Source organism: Raphanus sativus, unplaced genomic scaffold (assembly GCF_000801105.2).
Source record: "Raphanus sativus cultivar WK10039 unplaced genomic scaffold, ASM80110v3 Scaffold0505, whole genome shotgun sequence".
Lineage (NCBI taxonomy): Eukaryota > Viridiplantae > Streptophyta > Magnoliopsida > Brassicales > Brassicaceae > Raphanus > Raphanus sativus.
The window spans coordinates 19,467-37,092 of NW_026615823.1; the positions used below are offsets into that span (position 1 = coordinate 19,467).

At 37.8% G+C, this 17,626-nt stretch overlaps 5 protein-coding genes across 5 annotated transcripts; 2 read left to right on the forward strand and 3 right to left on the reverse strand.

Annotated features, from left to right (window-relative positions):
• The first annotated feature begins 141 nt into the window (after positions 1-141).
• On the forward strand, positions 142-2,715 carry LOC108830498 (cell wall integrity protein scw1). The gene is made up of 9 exons (XM_018604089.2): positions 142-389; positions 646-825; positions 912-987; positions 1,131-1,269; positions 1,402-1,516; positions 1,774-1,865; positions 1,979-2,048; positions 2,132-2,214; positions 2,308-2,715. The coding sequence occupies exons 1-9, from the start codon at positions 219-221 to the stop codon at positions 2,411-2,413; spliced, it is 1,032 nt and encodes a 343-aa protein (XP_018459591.1). The 5' UTR covers positions 142-218; the 3' UTR covers positions 2,414-2,715.
• Positions 2,716-3,345: 630 nt separating this feature from the next.
• On the reverse strand, positions 3,346-4,041 carry LOC108830499 (ATP synthase subunit epsilon, mitochondrial). The gene is made up of 2 exons (XM_018604090.2): positions 3,785-4,041; positions 3,346-3,557 (listed from the first exon to the last, which is right to left on the reverse strand). Exons 1-2 carry the CDS (start codon positions 3,966-3,968, stop codon positions 3,529-3,531), a joined length of 213 nt encoding a protein of 70 aa, XP_018459592.1. The 5' UTR covers positions 3,969-4,041; the 3' UTR covers positions 3,346-3,528.
• Positions 4,042-6,213: 2,172 nt separating this feature from the next.
• On the forward strand, positions 6,214-8,490 carry LOC108830497 (protein MANNAN SYNTHESIS-RELATED 1). Its single transcript, XM_018604088.2, has 6 exons — positions 6,214-6,496; positions 6,725-6,875; positions 6,963-7,033; positions 7,130-7,215; positions 7,305-7,884; positions 7,967-8,490. Exons 1-6 carry the CDS (start codon positions 6,395-6,397, stop codon positions 8,243-8,245), a joined length of 1,269 nt encoding a protein of 422 aa, XP_018459590.1. The 5' UTR covers positions 6,214-6,394; the 3' UTR covers positions 8,246-8,490.
• A 48-nt stretch (positions 8,491-8,538) lies between these two features.
• LOC108830492 (calcium-transporting ATPase 9, plasma membrane-type) lies at positions 8,539-14,803 on the reverse strand. The gene is made up of 31 exons (XM_056997089.1): positions 14,615-14,803; positions 14,412-14,528; positions 14,280-14,322; positions 14,035-14,153; positions 13,806-13,937; positions 13,631-13,720; positions 13,471-13,540; positions 13,307-13,377; positions 13,058-13,219; positions 12,904-12,975; positions 12,737-12,820; positions 12,570-12,652; positions 12,390-12,498; positions 12,260-12,315; positions 12,130-12,172; positions 11,963-12,046; positions 11,747-11,884; positions 11,615-11,680; positions 11,428-11,526; positions 11,219-11,329; positions 10,843-11,070; positions 10,570-10,734; positions 10,367-10,483; positions 10,189-10,287; positions 9,977-10,114; positions 9,803-9,903; positions 9,685-9,730; positions 9,455-9,592; positions 9,268-9,375; positions 9,096-9,187; positions 8,539-9,010 (listed from the first exon to the last, which is right to left on the reverse strand). Exons 1-31 carry the CDS (start codon positions 14,801-14,803, stop codon positions 8,905-8,907), a joined length of 3,276 nt encoding a protein of 1,091 aa, XP_056853069.1. The 3' UTR covers positions 8,539-8,904.
• Positions 14,804-15,468: 665 nt separating this feature from the next.
• On the reverse strand, positions 15,469-17,360 carry LOC130502322 (GATA transcription factor 24-like). Its single transcript, XM_056997090.1, is given in 8 exon segments — positions 15,469-15,821; positions 15,947-16,018; positions 16,153-16,258; positions 16,454-16,585; positions 16,657-16,790; positions 16,850-16,942; positions 17,035-17,085; positions 17,087-17,360. Coding segments are annotated over 8 exon segments (876 nt in total). The 5' UTR covers positions 17,324-17,360; the 3' UTR covers positions 15,469-15,770.
• Between the last annotated feature and the right edge of the window lie 266 nt (positions 17,361-17,626).

Sequence of the window (17,626 nt, forward strand, 5' to 3'; positions counted from 1 at the left end):
AGGACTGTATTATAAAATATAAATACTTATGAAGTTAAATTTGAAGTTTTGAAAATGCTCTTAGAACAAAATATCAATTCAGCCCACTAGGCTCATCACGTGCATAGCATGTGACTTACTTAGAAAAACAAGCCTGGCACACTTGTCCTTCGTTAACTCTTCCGCCGACCAAATCTCTCTCTCTCTCTTAGGGTTTCCATTCTCTCTCTCCCCATCGCATGGCCGGCGCCGGAATCCACCCTTACCACCAGCAGTGGCCACCCACAGGAGCTCCGCCTCCTCCCGCCGCAGTATCATCAGCTCCTCCACCGCATCCTCCGCCTGTACATCATCATCACCCTCCTCCCCCTGGTTTAGTCGACAATCATAATCGTCCTCCTTATGACGAGGTTACAACTCTACCCCCTTGTCTCTCTGTCTCTCTCTCTCTATCTACTCTATATATGTCAGTATTGTTTTGGTAGTTTTTGTGATATGTTGTTGAGACCATCTTTCTTGTAGTTGTTAAGACCAGATTACTTGATCTTGTTTCAAGTTGAGATTTTTTTTCTTTAATTTGTGTGCTGTTGTAGTTGTTGTTTAATCGATTGATTTGATTGAGATATGTATATTCTTCTTACACGAGTTTGAATCTGTTGTTTTCAGCTTCGGACAATCTTCATCGCGGGTCTTCCGGATGATGTGAAAGAGAGAGAGCTTCTAAACCTCTTAAGATGGTTGCCAGGTTACGAGGCTTCTCAGGTGAACTTCAAGGGAGAGAAGCCCATGGGCTTTGCTCTTTTCTCCACTGCACAGTTTGCCTTGGCTGCCAGAGATGCCCTTCAGGTCTGTCTGTTTTACTTGTTCACCTCTAATCCTTCTTACCCTTTTTATGTTTATGATGATGTATATTGTTTTTTTTTGGCATGTAGCATCTGGTGTTTGATGCGGAGTCAAAGTCTGTCTTACATGCAGAGATGGCCAAGAAGAATCTCTTTGTTAAAAGAGGTTAGCTTATTAAACAGGCTTTCTTTTCTCTTATCTAAAACATTGCTCATGTAAAATGAAGCATGTTTGGTTTTGTTTCTTTGGTACTAATAGTTACCAAATCATTATTTAACCTTTGAACATATCTATTGCTAATCTGTTAGGAATCGTTGGGGATTCAAATGCATATGATCAAAGTAAGCGCCTAAGAACTGGTGGTGGTGACTGCACACACTCTGTTTATAGTCCGTCTCCCTTCCACCCTCCACCACCTCCTGTTTGGGGTCCACCTCGTGGCCATGGGTGAGCCATTTTATTCTGCTTCATATATATAATTAATTTAAGATGTCATGTAAAACATTGGAGGGCAGATTTTTCTGGGTACATTTATTTCTGTTTAGTTGTTAATTTGACATCAAGTATAATTTGATTCAGGTATCTGTCAGCCGCAGCTCCACCATATGATCCCTATGCAGGTTACCATGCTCCCCCTGTACCAATGCCTCCCTCCGCACCTATAGCAGCTCCTAGTTCTTATGTGCCGGTCCAGGTGAAGTTGCACTTCTTTCATCAATTTTTTTTTTATTATCTACCTAGAATCCATGTGGTAACTGTCTAATATTTTACAAACTCAAGTTCATTCTATCCTACATACTATACTCGCTTGTGATTAGTTATTACTAAATCTAGTTACATTGTGTACAGCTCTGAGCATGTTATAGCTTCTGATTGTTTTATATATTTTGTACACACTTTGAGGTTCCTACCCTAAGTTTGCTTATCTTATATCTCCTTTTTTTATTGCAGAATATTAAGGATAACCCTCCTTGCAATACCCTTTTTATCGGTAATCTCGGGGAGAATATTAACGAAGAAGAACTGAGGAGTCTGTTGAGCGCGTGAGTATCTGTTTACTTTTATGGCACTCCTTCAGTCCATTGCTTTCTTTTGAGATCTTCACTTGTTTATTACTGTCGCTTATCAAGTGGTCAACTGTACTTTCATCTTGCAGGCAGCCTGGTTTCAAGCAAATGAAAATTCTGAGACAAGAAAGGCATACAGTTTGTTTTATTGAATTCGAGGTTAGTTAGCTATCTCTGTGTATGTATACGTACTTGGAAACATTCTACAGCATATTGCTAAACGGTTCTATTTTGGTTGTCAGGATGTGAATAGTGCCACCAACGTTCACCATAACTTGCAAGGTGCTGTCATTCCAAGCTCTGGTTCAGTTGGCATGAGGATCCAATATCCTTTTAACACATCATTCACTCTTACCGTTTCTTTTATATTCTAGTTATTTTTTCTATTTCAGTATGTTTCTTCTTAACCCAGTTATACATTTTCCAAGAATCCATATGGGAAAAGGAAGGACGGCGGAGGAGGCCACTCCTTCTTTCCTTCACCAAGCACTAATGGTGCTCAAGGAGCCTTGACGTATCAGTAGACCACCGTGAAGGGGATGTTACTCTCTTCTCTATCTCCCTCCCAGGAATAGGATGCATCTTGCAGGCAGTCTGCATTTGCATCCATTTCATTCTCGACATTTTTAAGCATCAGCATTACTTCTTGTTCATGTGATGGTTGCATATAGTGTGACATCATCAACATATAAACATGTGTCACACCTATTAGCTTTGCTACATGCATTCTCATGTGTGGTTTTTTAAATCTCTAGGAGTTGGGTTTGCCATTTGTTTCTCTTCTTGCTGCTTAAACGCCTTTGCTTCTTGTGATTCATTTTCATCATATCGACCTCGACCAATGAAACTCCATTTAATATGCCAGCTAGGAATTAATATAACATGATGACATCCAGATGCTTTCTCGCCTATCACATGAATAACATAATATTACCTTTTTTTTTGGCATTCGCCTCTCATGATCTCATTCTTCTTTCATTTTCTATCTTGATCATTCTCTCTTCTTATGCTGATGAACATGCACATGCAATTTAGTTGAAGAAATGCACTCCAACATTACAGTGTAGGCAATAGGTATATGTATCCATCCTAGGTCTGGTTTGGCCTATGCAGGGAAAATCAGGTTGGAATATTTCAGGTGAAGTTTCAGTTGAGGAACAGAGCCTGACGCAGGAGTTTCTAAGAGCTAGCTTGGAGTCTACTTATCATCTGTCCAGATATTTCAGTATCGTGCTGCTTTAGGCTAGTTGATTCTGGACGTGAAACAAAAAGCTATATATAGTATCTCTTCCCATTTTGTTCTTTATAAAAGAGTATCTCACAATTATCATGACTTGGCCTTCAGAATTCTCAAAAGGCATTTTGTTTGCTTATCAAAGTCACTTAATAGTTTGTCAAAATTCAAACCATATTTCATTTGAGAATATAGTATATCAGAAGAATCCACAACATAATAGAAACAGAAGTACCCGTGTTTATATCATTATTTGATGGGAGAGTATCATCAATCTTTCATTACAAACAATAAGGGAAATAAAATATGCGGAGAGACGTTCTTGCATTCCTTTTACTATCTCATCCATACAGAGAAGCAATACATCATCAAACTAAGAAACCATATATCTTTGATCAAAATGTCTCAAACTTCAGGTGCATCTGAGCGCAAAACTGTGACAAAGAAGACGAACAAAACATGAGTTTAACCAAGCTAAGAGCATTGTCTAAACCTGACACCGACGTCAGAAGATTTAACAAATGTGAGCAGCACACAAGACCAAAAGCTATCGTACTGTAATGGTTCTAATTAAAAGTCAAAAACCTTAAAATAATCTCCTAGGTCTCGATTGGACAAACAGAAACAAACGTGAAGAATGATTGGACAAGCGAGGAGAAACCTGGTTTCTGGGGCTTTCCATCAGCCCATTTGGAGAGGGAGAAGTGAACCTTCTCGCGATTGATTGATTCAGCCTTGAAAGGCTCCTTTAGACATTTCCTCACCAGATTCGCGCAGATGTTCGAATAGGTTATATACGTCATCCCAGCCGCTCTCCAGAACGGAACCGCAGCGTTCGATGCCATCAACACGATATCGAGAAAGAAGAAGATCGAAAGGCGAAAGCTATCTCAGAGACTTGCTGCAGTTGAGAGAAGAAAACCAAAGGGATAATTCGCAGAACTAAGTCAACCACAAAATCAGTGTCAGCCCATTGGGCCTTTCAAAATTAGCCCATGTGATTGGGTCTTAGACCCGTGAGTAGTCAAGCCCTACACTTGTTTTGAAAAAGAAAAAAACGCAAACGGAGATGGGTTTAATGGGTCTCTCTCTTGGTATAAATGATTGGGTGTCCAATCGGGTTTAGTTCGAGTTCAATCGATTTTCAATTCTCTGTAGGCATGAAACTAAGCCCATCAAGATCAGGGGTGGACACTGGTGGATGATGGATGTGGCATCTATCCCACACTCATTTTTGTTTTTGCTCAAGTAATCCAACAAAATTTTATTTATATACCGCTGATTTAACTCATATTTTAATATATATATATATATATATGATTTAACTCATATTTTAATATTTCGGTTCGAAGTCGATTCAAATTTTCTCGAGTTGATTCAGATATATTAACACTTTGGAAACATGGTTGAACCCATATTAATATGACTTGAGTATTAGTTTCGGTTTTAGTTACCCGAATATTTGACTGTATCTCGAAAATACATATTTTATTTTAAATTTTTGAAAAATTTAAACAATTTGTACTTAACAAAAACTTAATGACATGATTCAGTGATTTTCTTAAGATGAGGGAAATTTAAATATGTTAAAATTAGCAACTAACAATTCTACAAATGTATAAACCACCAAACTTCAAATATAATTGTAAAAAACTTAAATGTTAATATGAAAACTAAGTATTTCAGATTTGAGTTAATTATTAGTATATATTTTAAGTATTTTTAAAATCTTTGAATATTTTAGATATTTATTATGAATTATATTCGATATTAGTGTGGTTCTTCTTTATATTTTTGATTTTTTGGATTTTTAGATATTAAATTGCATTTGAATTCTTGTTTGATTCGAATAAACCAAAAATTCAAAATATCGTAAAATAAGATCTAATCAAGTATTTATCTCGGATTAAATTTGGTTCAGATTTTTTTTTTTTTAGGTCGGTTCGATTCAGATTTTCGAATTTAATTTTCTTGCTTAGCTCTAGGTCTTTCAGATTATGTAGCGTGAAAATAGGTTTTTTTTTGTATATGAGTGGCTATTGATGACTGTCTATTATTCTCGACTCGAGTGGTGTAGTTGCATCACACTGCGTTACGCTACCATTGAACAAACAAACAATCAAGTGCTCATTTGTCATCCCCCCTTGATAAACTTAGAAGATAAGGAAAGCAATATACAGAGTCATGCATAATTGTGATCATTGATCTACATGTGTATGTGTTCTTTCCTGAGCTTCACTAATTTTTGTAATTTTTGCTTCTTTGCATTAACGGGTATTCGAGAGAACATAAAAATAAACCAATGTTGTACTTATGATGTGGTACACATCCGCCGAGATAAACAATACGTGTTTAACAAAAGTTGAGCATTTGAACATATTGAACTTGTACATGGCCTCTACCAAAAGCTATATGCATCATTACAATTGCTTTTGAGTAATATAATTACGAATACCAATTACACGTTTATAACGTGTTTAAACCTATATGTAATCCCGTGCTTTATCATTTGCTTATAATTAATTTGTCTGTTAAAGCAATTACTCTTATTTTATTAGAAAGGGAATTTTAGTATATTCTTAAAACTTACTTTATCATCAACGATATAAGATTAAATATATATTCTGTATAATTGATGAGTTTTTTTTAATATTTCTTGGTATGATTAGTGATATGTGATTTCAAACTTTATATCAATGATCTGAGAATTAAATTTGTTAATATTTCCTACTATTTTAGCTAAAATTTTAACTTGCATGTTATTTTGCCTGAATGTCCGTAAAGGCAAAAAAAAAAAAAATTCATATATTGATCACCTATAAACACTCAAGAAGTCAAAATTTTTTAAAAAAAATATTTTTAAAAGAAATTTTCTGAAAAGAAACATCAGAAAACAAGTAAAACGCTGTATTCTAATTGGTTTGGTTCCTGTTTTCTTAAACAACCGGCTAAAAATTATACCAACATTCACGGCAAGAAAAAAAAGTGTCGGTGGCTGACTAATGTTTTTGTTTGCGTAGGACTTCAACTTCAACCAATCAACAGTGACAATAACACTCCCCTCCCTAGAGACTAAACTTGACTTTAACCACACAAAAAAAGCAATCAATCACAAGGGGGAAGTGAGATTTCATATTTGAGGAAGATACCTTGTCCCTATCTGCCCCACACCTCACTCTCTTTGTTGGACTTTCTTTTTCTTTCCTTCCTTCTCTCTATTTCAACTCTGTATCCTCTGTTTTCACGATCCAGTTTTGTAAGAAAAGTAGAAATGGGTGTGGATTTGAGGCAAGTGGTCGCTGGTATTCTCACCATTGCCATGTTTGTGATGCTCGCACAGATGCTTCATAGAGATTACTTAGATTCTCTTCAGGTACTACCTTCTCTGCCGACAGTATTTTCTTTGAAGCAGATCTAATTCAAAGTAGACTGTTAGCTTGATCAGTGGAACTTTCTTGATTTGTGCGTTAAAGGGTTTTCTTGAACAACAAAACTTTCCATTTTTAGATAAAATGTAGATTTGCACGAATCAAGTTAAAGAGTCAACTGTGAAAACTAATAGTGGATAAAACTCTGAACCTTTTTTCTTGTGTACTTACAGGAGAAAGCTCAGGGAGATGCAAATGACATAGAATTCGAAGGATCCAGAGTATCTGTGAAAGAAAGTCTTGTTGGAGCCTTAGAAGGGAATAAAGGACCTTGGATGGATGATAACAATGACCTTAATCCTTGTTGGCCAACATTGTTATCCGGTATGTCTTTTGTTTTAACCAGACTACTTGTGAAGTTTCTTTTTTCTAGTTGATTCTGGACTATTTACTAAGGGTTAAATGTTGCAGATGAAGCGGTATCATCAAAAGGCTATGTTACATTCTCTCTAACGAATGGTCCTGAGTACCATATCTCCCAGGTAAGCTTTATAAAAGAAAGCTCTGAAGTTTGATTTGTGAAGTCAACCATGGTTTTATTCAGATGTGTGGTAAATTTTTTTGATCTTCTGGTTTAGATCACTGATGCTGTAATGGTGGCAAAGCATCTTAGAGCAACACTAGTGCTTCCTGATATAAGAGGAAGCAAACCTGGTGATGAAAGGTTATAAGAGTTGTTTGTCTGTCTATGTTCATGACATTTTATGGTTTTTTAATAATTGGTTTCTAACCATCAATGTATGGTTTATTCAGGAGTTTTGAAGACATTTATGATGCTGATAAACTAATCAAAAGCTTGGAGAACGTCATCAAAGTTGTCAAACAATTGCCTGAAGAAGTATCTCTAAGAGACATCGCCATTGTTAAAGTCCCTACAAGAGTTACAGAAGACTACATCAAAGAACACATTGAACCCATCTTCAAGTCCAAAGGAAACATTCGAGTGGCTACATACTTCCCTTCTGTCAACCTGAGGAAATCCTCACAAGACGGTGAAACCGATCCTGTGGCTTGTTTGGCAATGTTTGGTTCCTTGGAGTTGCAACATGAGCTCAATGCAGTAGTTGAGTCAATGATTGAGCGGTTAAGGACTCATAGCAAGAAATCAGGTGGCCGTTTCATAGCTGTGGACCTTAGAATCGAAGCACTTGAGAAGAAGAATTGTCATTCAACTGGTGTAGCAGGGTCCAAGACTTGTTACAATGCTCAAGAGATTGCTGTATTCTTGAGGAAGCTTGGATTTTCAGGTGACACAACCATCTATCTGACTCAGCCTAGATGGGACAGTAGCCTCAATATCCTTAAGGATATCTTCCCAAAAACGTTCACTAAGGTGCGTAGCTCAAAACTTTTTTGTAGTCCAAGAAAGTTCTCTTACCATGTTGCTAATGTTTTTGTCACTTAACAAATGGCAGGAGGCAGTAATGCCGGCAAGTAAGAGATCAAAGTACCTTGAATCAGAGAGTTCTGAGTATGAAAATGTTATTGACTTCTACATAAGCTCAAGAAGTGATGTGTTTGTTCCAGCCATATCTGGTCTGTTTTATGCAAACACAGTTGGGAAAAGGATAGCTTTGGGTAAGGCTCAAGTTCTAGTTCCAGCAGAGATCTCAGAGAGTTCTTCCCTTGCTACAGATTTCATCTCTCCTTACATCTCAAAGAAGAACCACTTGGCTTATTCATGCTTTTGCTGAACCTTCCCATCTTTCTAAAAGTGATCTCTCCAAACATGGAACTTCTCAGTTTTCACCAAGTGTAAGCTATTTGATTTGATGTTTTCTTGTTTTTTTTATGTAAGGGTTGCCTTGTGTAGGAAAGAAAACAGTTGAGGTTTACAATTTGATTCTGCTGGCTTATAGCCTTTGCATTCTATAAATTTTGTTCTATAGTATGAGACCCATAATATTTGTTTTATAAGATTGATTTAGTGTGGAGGCTTTGATGAAGGAAGAAGAACCATGTGATCTTTTACTTTGTCCATTGGTTTCCAAATCTAGTGATGCCATATGGACAGTAGATTGAGCTCATGAAAGCTTCTTTACAGACAGAGAGCAAAGATTTTTGGTTGGTATGAACACAGAGAATCCTCCATGCTAAACAACACTTTGAAAAAACAAAGACTCAGCCAAACTCCCATTAGTACAACCCAAATCAAATTCAGTTCACAGTTGCACTTTTACATCATACAAAAAGAAGGAAGAAATATGAAAAAGGGACAAAAATAATTGGACACATTTGTAAATACTATTACCATGTAAAATAAAGAAAGAAAGGTTAAGAGGTTTAGGCCATTGTCACAGGTTATTGCTTCTGTAGTTGCAGTATGAAGAAGATGACTTATCTAGTAATGTGTTTATGCACTTCTTGAGGCTCTGTATCTTCGGAACGGTTTCTTGAAGTAGACGCTCATCGGAGTCCTGGGTACAGGAATCAGCTTCCCAACAACTGCGAGTGGCCAGCTGCAGAGAGACAAGAAATCAATGATATTATAGTTCCCATGTTTCATGAGCACTGAGAGTTTAAGTAGGAAGAAAATGGTCCTACCTGACAAGACCGATGACAATTGAAGCAAGCCATAGTTGCCAACTCAGTGCAACGGTATGGGCAAACTCTCCAAGGAAAGTAACAATGAGTATCTGCATTTTCCAACCACAAGAGTTTACTACCTGATGCTATCAAGTGTCAAGAGAGAGAGGCTTTGTGTTATTGGTGTTACCTGAAGTACAAAAGTGACTCCAACAATTGCAACGAAGAGAGGGTTCTTAGTTACACCACTGAAAACATTCATTTCGTCAGGTTTCCTTGCGTTGAACTCGTTGAATATCTGCAAGACTTGCATGATTAAAACCAATTCCATATGGTTTAAGAATAAGGAGATGAATGAGAAGAGATGGTTTGCTTACTTGACACATAACGAATGCATTGAATATCATAGTGTTCTTCACTTCCACAGCATGTGCATGGTTGCTGTCTTGGCTCAAGCCAAGAATGTTCAAGCCTGCAAAGTTTAGAACTAGGAGGACAGCCACTTGGTATAATGACTGCAACATCCCCCAAATTTATAATATCAGAGATATGCACTCTAGAAAATGTTCTAGTAATAAATTTAACTTAAAACTGCTGACAAAGTCACCTGCACAAGCAAGTTCCTCCACATGATGTTTGTTATTAGAGGTTCCCTGCAAATCCATAAACCACAATATATTTAATTTTGTTTCACTAAAATTTTCAGGATGTTCATGGTGTTATACCTTCTTCCAACAGGGGTTCTGTGCATAAGATGATCTGTTGGTGGCTCTGTAGCGAGTGCAAGTGCTCCAAGAGTATCCATTATAAGGTTGACCCAAAGCAGCTGTATCAAAGAAAACCATTATATTTAACCCATCCAGAATCATGCTTGGAAAGGCAGAAGAAGATTAATTAACCTGAACAGCCTTTAGAGGAACGTCACCAGAAGACATTGCTGCTACAACATTGATTATAAGAGCTGCAACATTCACAGTAAGCTGGAATTGTATGAACTTCTGAATATTTGCATACACAGAACGGCCCCATCGAACAACCTGAAACAGTACACGGGATTGCACTATTAGAAAAGGAATAAAGAATAGCTGTGGATGTATACACTAAGACTAACCTTTACTACTGAAGCAAAGTTGTCATCCAAAATAATGATGTCCGAACTCTCTTTAGCAACTTCAGTTCCTGATATACCCATAGAGAGACCTATGTCTGCCTATAATACAAAACCATAAAAGAAAAGTCAGGGTTTGGAAATGAAACACAAAACATAATATAGCAGCAAAATGTCTAACCTCGTGGAGTGCAGGAGCATCATTAGTACCATCACCAGTGACAGCAACAACATCTCCGTTTTTCCTTAGTGCTTGAACAAGCAAAAGCTTGTCATTAGGAGAGGACCTACCCATCACCTGCACATTTTATCCCCAAGTTAATATCTGCAAAATAGTATCAGCAAGGTCACATCACATGATCCTTGAAACTGTAACTATCATACCGTTATTCTCTTGGCTACTTGTTCTCTCTCTTTTTCAGATAGCTCACGGAACACTTTTCCTTCAATGATAGTAGGCTCAACAGCTTCTGTATCTGAAGAAAGTATACCACATTCCAAAGCAATTGCTTTTGCTGTCTGAAGATTGTCTCCAGTCACCATACGTACCTAGATAAAAACAAATGTTTCATGTCAACATCATAGATGGGTTGTGTTGACCAGCTGTACCATATTACAGCAACATTTAACTGCCATTATAGAGGACAAGGAGCCTACCTTAACACCAGCACTGGTGCATATTCTCACTGCTTCTCTGACACCAGGACGACAAGGATCCTTTATACCAACGATAGCAAGCAAAGTTAACTCATCTTCTGGTAAAGACCATTTATCCAAGTCCTCCTGTTCCTTGGGAACTTTGTTCAGCTCTTGTGTTCTGCATGCAATGGCAACACAACGCAGGCTATTTTTCGCCATGGCATCAATAGCAAGTCTGAAAAACTCCTGTAAAATCATTTCAAAACAGAAACGTTATTGATATTTGAGATGAGAGCAGAGTACAGGCAAATGTTTTAGTCCTCCTAATTTTGATCTCTCTAGCAACAATAAGAACCTGGAGAGATTGTTAGTTACAAATGTTGTGTCACCTCACCTTCTGGCTATCAATGGGCTGCACGGTACCATTTGAGTCCATGTATTGTGTACAACAAGCTAGAACTATCTCCGCTGCTCCTTTCCAGTGAATGAAAACTTCAGAATCCCCCTGCAGTGAGTTAATATATAATCATGATCAGCTCCATATGATCTAGACTTTCCTCATCCAATGGCGATGAGAAGACTGAGAAAGAGTCAAGAAATTACTCGAAGCACAGCAACACCTCCACGCTTTTTCTCAGAGTTGAAAGGGAAAGCATGGATGATAGCAGACTCCGACCTGATGGTATCAAACTTCATCCCCAGCTGCAACAATAGATTTCTTTAAATATATTTGCACATAACAGAAGAAACATATGTCAAAGATGGAGCAGAGTAAACAAACATTTGATACCTTATACGCCCACAACAGAATAGCCTTCTCTGTGGGAGATCCAGAAATCTCCACCTCTCCACCATCCTACAGTAATAACAACATGAGCCACTAGCCATCCATCATTTGATAACCTCAGAGTAGAAAACCCACCTTGGGATGAAAAACATTTCCTGTGGTGTTCTGTGCCACTCCTTCACTTATTAAGGCAACAAGTTTAGGGTGGAGACCAGAGGGGTTGTCTGCTACATCCATCTTTGATCCTCCAGCATAAGTCTCAACCACAGTCATCTGTAAATTTTTTGAAAAGGGGTAAAGTTAGCTATCTACATACATCATTGATGCTGAGTTTTTTTACTGGATACTGACCTGATTCAAAGTTAAAGTTCCAGTTTTGTCACTGCAGATTGTTGTTGCTGAGCCCATGGTTTCACAAGCTGAAAGCCTCCTAACCTGTTAGTAAAATGAAATCTGGTCACACAATAATCAAGAATAAATAACTAAAGCTAGAACTAAGACCTATATTTGGTTCTTACCAAAGCTTTGTCTGCCATCATCTTTCGCATTGAGTAAGCCAAACTATTCACATGGAGTCAAGAAAAGGTAGATCAATAACTACAATGAAGTCAGATATTTTCTGAGTGGATTATATCAAACAAGACTTACGTGAGGGTAACTGCTAAGGGAAGTCCTTCAGGCACTGCCACAACCACAATAGTTACCTAAACAAATGTCATGAGTTAAATTGATATGTCTATCGAACAAACATAATCACGAATGTAGAATGAATACTTACGGCGATTGTAAATATCTTTACACAATCATCTACAATGTCACTGATGCTAGTCGTCCCTTTGACAAACTGCGTTGCTCCACTAGAATCTTGAGTAGTTCCGGTAAAATATCTGAAAAAAAATAACTCAAGATTATAGCCCTCTACATGTCCTGAAGTTGTAAGCCAAAAGTTTTTATTTACCTTACAAGAAGAGCTACGAGTACAACAAGAGCCACTGTGAGCCCCACTATACCGATGAAAGTTGCAAGACCATTTAACCGCACCTATTATGAAATTTACCAAAAAGGAACTTCTTCAAGACATTGTGGAGACCATAAACCAATAAGACAGTGATCAAGATGATATACCTGCAAGGGGGTTTCTTCACCAGTATCCTCTGAGATACTTGCCATCAACAGTCCCCATTCAGTGTTGATTCCAACGCCAGTAACCTGTTGAAAGACTCACAAAGAATCAATACCAGCAAAAATTTGTTAAAAAAAAAATAGAGGTCAGAATAGGACCAAAGACATACCAGCATATTACCGACTCCATCAGCCACTTTACAACCAGACATTAGAAAAGGAGATTTTTGATCCTTGTGAACCTGCAACAAAAGTCTCTGTGTTAACAAATAGAAAGAGAAGATAAAGCACAAAATTGAACAAGCAGAATCATGATGAGCTCACAATCTTGCTTTCACCGGTCATGCTAGATTCATCAATAGCAAGAGAATGGCCACTAATTAGCACTCCGTCCGCAGGGACCTGGTCACCTATTCTAAGAGGTATAACATCTCCGGCAACAACATCATAGATAGAAATCTTCACTGTTCTCCCTCCTCTCATGACCTGGTAACGTTTTCATTTATTTAACTGTCAGCTCAAAAACCATATAATAATTTTGCAAAACAATCTATAAAATGTTAAAGCAGTCACCTCAAGTTGTATATTCCTTTTTTCATCGTTGAGGTTTTGAAACTGAAGAGATTGGCGGTAGTCACTAACAGCTGAACGAATCAAAACATAAAAGCGTATAGGAAGAGTCAACATACATAGATAAAAGATGTAGGGAGTACATAGACGAAAAAGCATGTTCATACCTGTAACAATAATGACAAGCAAAACTGCAAACGCAATGCTTCCACCATCAAGCCAACCTTCTTTCAAACCCTAGTAACCGAAAGATAGTAGAGTAGGCAGAAAACAAGTTAGTTCCTAGTTTGGAACATTAAAAAGGAAAGGAAAGGCAAAAACATTTACCTCTGTCTTTATTCCCAATGCTAATGATGTTACAGCGGCTATGATCAGGATGATAAGAGTCAAATCCTGCCATGCTTCCCATAGGAACATCTTTTTCGACAACATAAAGAATGTATAAGTTATCCCACACAAGCTGATAAAAGACCACCGATTATAAATAGAAACTGCTGCTTACATAGAAGCTTTTCCCCTTCTTCTTTGGGTAAGTGTTAGATCCAAATGCACTCTTCCTATCTGTCACTTCTTTCTCATCCTCTTGGATTCCTTGCTCCATATTTGTCTTCAACTTCTCTGCAACACCTTTGACCTACAAAAGGTAGTAGTTCAGTTATCAGTATCTTGAAATACTTTGACATTCATATAGCATACAAATGAATGCAATACTGAGTCACTGTATCTCTAACCCCTCCATATTGCTGCAAAGTGGATATGTTCTGGTTCCTGGTCATTGACACAAGCTTCTCAAGGTCAATGTCGAAGTTACCAGTTGAAGCTGATGGAGTTGATGGTGATGATCCAACCGCTAAAACCACAAAAGAAAGAAAAAAAAGAAGAAAGAATGGTTATATAAGAAAACAAAAACAGAATCTGATCTGACTTATGTAAAAGAGAGAGAGAGAGAGAGAGAGAGAGAGAGAGAGTCATATACCACTAATTTGTTGTTCTCCAGCCAACTTAAAAAGCAATGCTGCCTGATTCAGTAAAGCAATTTACTGATGTATAAGATCAGGAATCAATCAAAAAGCTTCATCAAGAGGATGTAATAAAAGAATGTGTGTACCCTAATGACTTGAGCATGAGCTCTGATCATCCTTCTACGATTCTCATAGTGTTCTTCTTTATTGAGATCCAAAGTGTAACGAAACCGACGTGATGCGTTCAATACAAGTGCCGCTTGCTGCCACAAAATGTAGTTATAAAGATCGAATCTCTCTCAAGCCACACGCACCCATTTTAAGAGAGAATCAGAGATGACATACATACCCTCCAGCGACGGAGAGATTGAGCGGAGGCGTTCTTGGTGTTATCAAGGTCGAAAGGATCATCAGGATCGTGTTCAAGCTGTTCGTGGTGCTCATCTTGTGCTCTGGCCGAGCCACCAGCTTCCATGTCGTCGTGTCGTCCTGACATTGACGTTGGGAGCAATCCATTGCTCGACGACGTAGTGCTCATCCTCCCTTCCTTGGCCTCACCCACCTCTTTTCAAGAAAACCACAAAAATAAAGAAGCAGACAGACACGACTTTTTTCTGATAAAAGGTCGTTCGTTATTAGTTTGGCAAGAGAGAAAGCCAAACTAGTGAGAAGGAGAAGGCAACTCTTTAACTTTCTCTCTGTCAATCACAGAGAAAAATAAAAAAAGAGAAACTAATTACAACAACAAAACTCAAAACAAAAGAGACAGAGAGACACAGAGAGAGAACTCAAGTGAATGACGACATTGTCTATATTTGGTCTGATTTTCGCAAGAATAGCGGAAAGTTTGTTTTTTCTTTTTATGGGAAAGAGATGCACATGAAGAAGAAGAAGGATATTTTCCCGGGAAAAGAACATGGTATCTCTCACCATTATATATACTAACTAACATGGCTTAATCTATATACAATCTCACATTTAGAATAATCATTCCATATTCTCAGATCTAACTACATTTAAAAAAAAAAAAAAATTCTAAGCTCTCTATTCACTGAAGAAAGAAAATAAGAAAACTTATCAAGAAAAATAAAAAAATGATGGGATAGTGAAGTTGGAGAGAAAGTTCGTGCAGGACATGGTGAAAACGTGTGTACGACGTAAACGTCTCTTGTGTTGCACGTCATAACCCAATCACTGATTAAATTATCTACTTAAGTACATTTATTATTAAAATATAAAAATGTTTTATTCGGTGTCAGTAAAATTTAAAAAAGCTACAACAAGTTCACTGTTTCTACCACATGAAAAAAAATAAAAATAAAAAGGACTTCTGAAACAAATCAAACTTACAGATGGGAGAGCCTGAGCAAATATGTTTTTTTTTGTTTCTCTTCTCATGAGTGATCTTTCTAAATTATACAACAACAGATTATGAGTGTCCCAAAGAACACCCAACCAAACTCACATCTTTTTTTTATAGCGTACAATGTGTTTACCCACTTCTCTCACTGTGAGTTGCTAATATCACCAGCTAGCTCAGCCTCAAGAATTGATTCCTGCAACAAATGTGATCAATAAAAATCAAATGCATGTTTTATCTTAAAGAGCAATTCAATCTCCAAACTTATCCATTCATTTCAAGTGATATGGTGAAGAAAAAAAAATGATGTTGCTCACTCACATCAATTTTATTTGCAGGCAGATTCTGGGCTGTTGGAGGAGGAGGGGCTTTGGATAAGTCTCTAAGTGCCCCCTGAAATTATCAAAGACAAATGTGACTGTTTGCTTCGTATATAAAGTAGGAATAGAATAGAATAGAACAAGACTGATCAATGAAACAACAAGTGTTGATAGAATATGAATAACGAAAGTGTAATGTAGCTTTACCTTGTTTGCCCACATTAACCCACATGCATTACAAAGTGTTCTTGGCCCTTCAGGTCCACGTCGCATCATTGGAGTTGACTTCTCACTGGTTCCACAGTGCCGACATCTTTTTTGAACATGTTCACAACCGTTTGAAGATGAGAAAGAATCAGAGGTAAGCTTTGTTTATCAAGTATGAGCTATACATAATTGTTTACAAAGCACAAAATTTCAGAGCTGAAGTATCTAAAAAAGTTTATGGAAGTGACGTTAATATAATAGCAACAGGTACAAGTTAAAAAAAAGCATTTTTTAAACTTACAAAGCCTCTGGCTTCTGAGACTCAGACCCTTCCAAGGCCCAGCTCTGGCCTGACCCCCAATCCGATCCAGTGGATGCAGAATCCTCATTGCTTGACTTGGCAGATGTGAACTGACCCTTCTTACGCTGCATTCTGCATGCGGAAAACAAAGTCTTCTAATCTCACAAAACCTATTTGTTGAGTTAGACATTAAGAATACGTACCTCAATGCTACCTCCTTCCTGACAGTGTAACGAATAGTCTTATCAAAATTCCTCCCTTTTCTTTTCTCCCTGAATCTGAGCAACGAGGCTTGCCTCTGCGGTGCACTAAACCTTTGAGGAGTACCAGATAGACCCTGTTCATGCATTAGTCACACAAATAAACTCGAGGTATTATTAACAAGTCTTTTATTACCAGTACCCTATTGTTCTGATGAGGTGATCCTACGGTTGTCGGGATTGCCTGTGGTACTTCCCTTCCTCCAAGTAACAAAAGCACAGCTTGAACCTGCAGTAACAAAATATCAACAAGAGCTTCTTCACCAAACATATCTAGACCATCAAAGAACACAAGTTACTAGAAGAATTTTTGAAGTTCACCTTCTCAGGCAAGACACGGTCAAAAACATAAACTTGTCCCTGAAAGGACAAAGGTCAACTGATCTCCGTTCTCACTGCCACGGTCTACTACTTCGCCGCGATGGTCAGATGCGTTTCCAAGGTGGGAAGGAATGTCTGGCTCCACTAGTCCCTCATTCATCACATCATCAGCGTGCTGCTCATCCATCATACCGTGATGCTCATACTGCACATGCATCGAGTGACTTGGATCTTGAACTCCGCCGTTGTTGTGCATTCCACCGTTGTTTCCATGAAGGTCATCATCCATGGTCGGTCTTTATTCATCCAAAAAAAAAGACAGTTCCAAGAAGAAACAGAACATTAGTTTTTTTTGTTTTCTTTCCAAAGTTGAAAAGCTAGATTGCTAAAGTCAGGAAAGGTTGAAGAAAAAAAAACAAAAAAGTGATGACATTAAGTGAGGTTCCAATCCAAAGGGAAAGCCCAAGAGACAGTGATGATATATAAAGGGCACATTTAAACGGTTACTGATAATTCTGTCACAAAACGTCCCTACTGTGATTCCTTAGCTTCCAGAAATGAAAATGGTCTTGTCAGTGAAATTAAAGGGGAG

Bases quoted from the DNA above. Each gene is read 5' to 3' on its own strand.
- LOC108830499 (XM_018604090.2), bottom strand. From the start codon at position 3,968: ATGGCATCGAACGCTGCGGTTCCGTTCTGGAGAGCGGCTGGGATGACG. The intron at 3,558-3,784 runs GTTTCTCCTCGC...TCTTTGTCACAG, and splicing joins TGGAAAGCCCCAGAAACCAG to TTTTGCGCTCAGATGCACCT.
- LOC108830497 (XM_018604088.2), top strand. From the start codon at position 6,395: ATGGGTGTGGATTTGAGGCAAGTGGTCGCTGGTATTCTCACCATTGCC. The intron at 6,876-6,962 runs GTATGTCTTTTG...TAAATGTTGCAG, and splicing joins TTGGCCAACATTGTTATCCG to ATGAAGCGGTATCATCAAAA. The intron at 7,034-7,129 runs GTAAGCTTTATA...CTTCTGGTTTAG, and splicing joins CTGAGTACCATATCTCCCAG to ATCACTGATGCTGTAATGGT.
- LOC108830492 (XM_056997089.1), bottom strand. From the start codon at position 14,803: ATGAGCACTACGTCGTCGAGCAATGGATTGCTCCCAACGTCAATGTCA. The intron at 14,154-14,279 runs GTATATGACTCT...TTGTGGTTTTAG, and splicing joins TGGAGAACAACAAATTAGTG to CGGTTGGATCATCACCATCA. The intron at 10,484-10,569 runs GTATGATAGTTA...TAAAATGTGCAG, and splicing joins AAGTAGCCAAGAGAATAACG to GTGATGGGTAGGTCCTCTCC.
- LOC108830498 (XM_018604089.2), top strand. From the start codon at position 219: ATGGCCGGCGCCGGAATCCACCCTTACCACCAGCAGTGGCCACCCACA. The intron at 988-1,130 runs GTTAGCTTATTA...CTAATCTGTTAG, and splicing joins GAATCTCTTTGTTAAAAGAG to GAATCGTTGGGGATTCAAAT. The intron at 2,049-2,131 runs GTTAGTTAGCTA...TTTGGTTGTCAG, and splicing joins TTTGTTTTATTGAATTCGAG to GATGTGAATAGTGCCACCAA.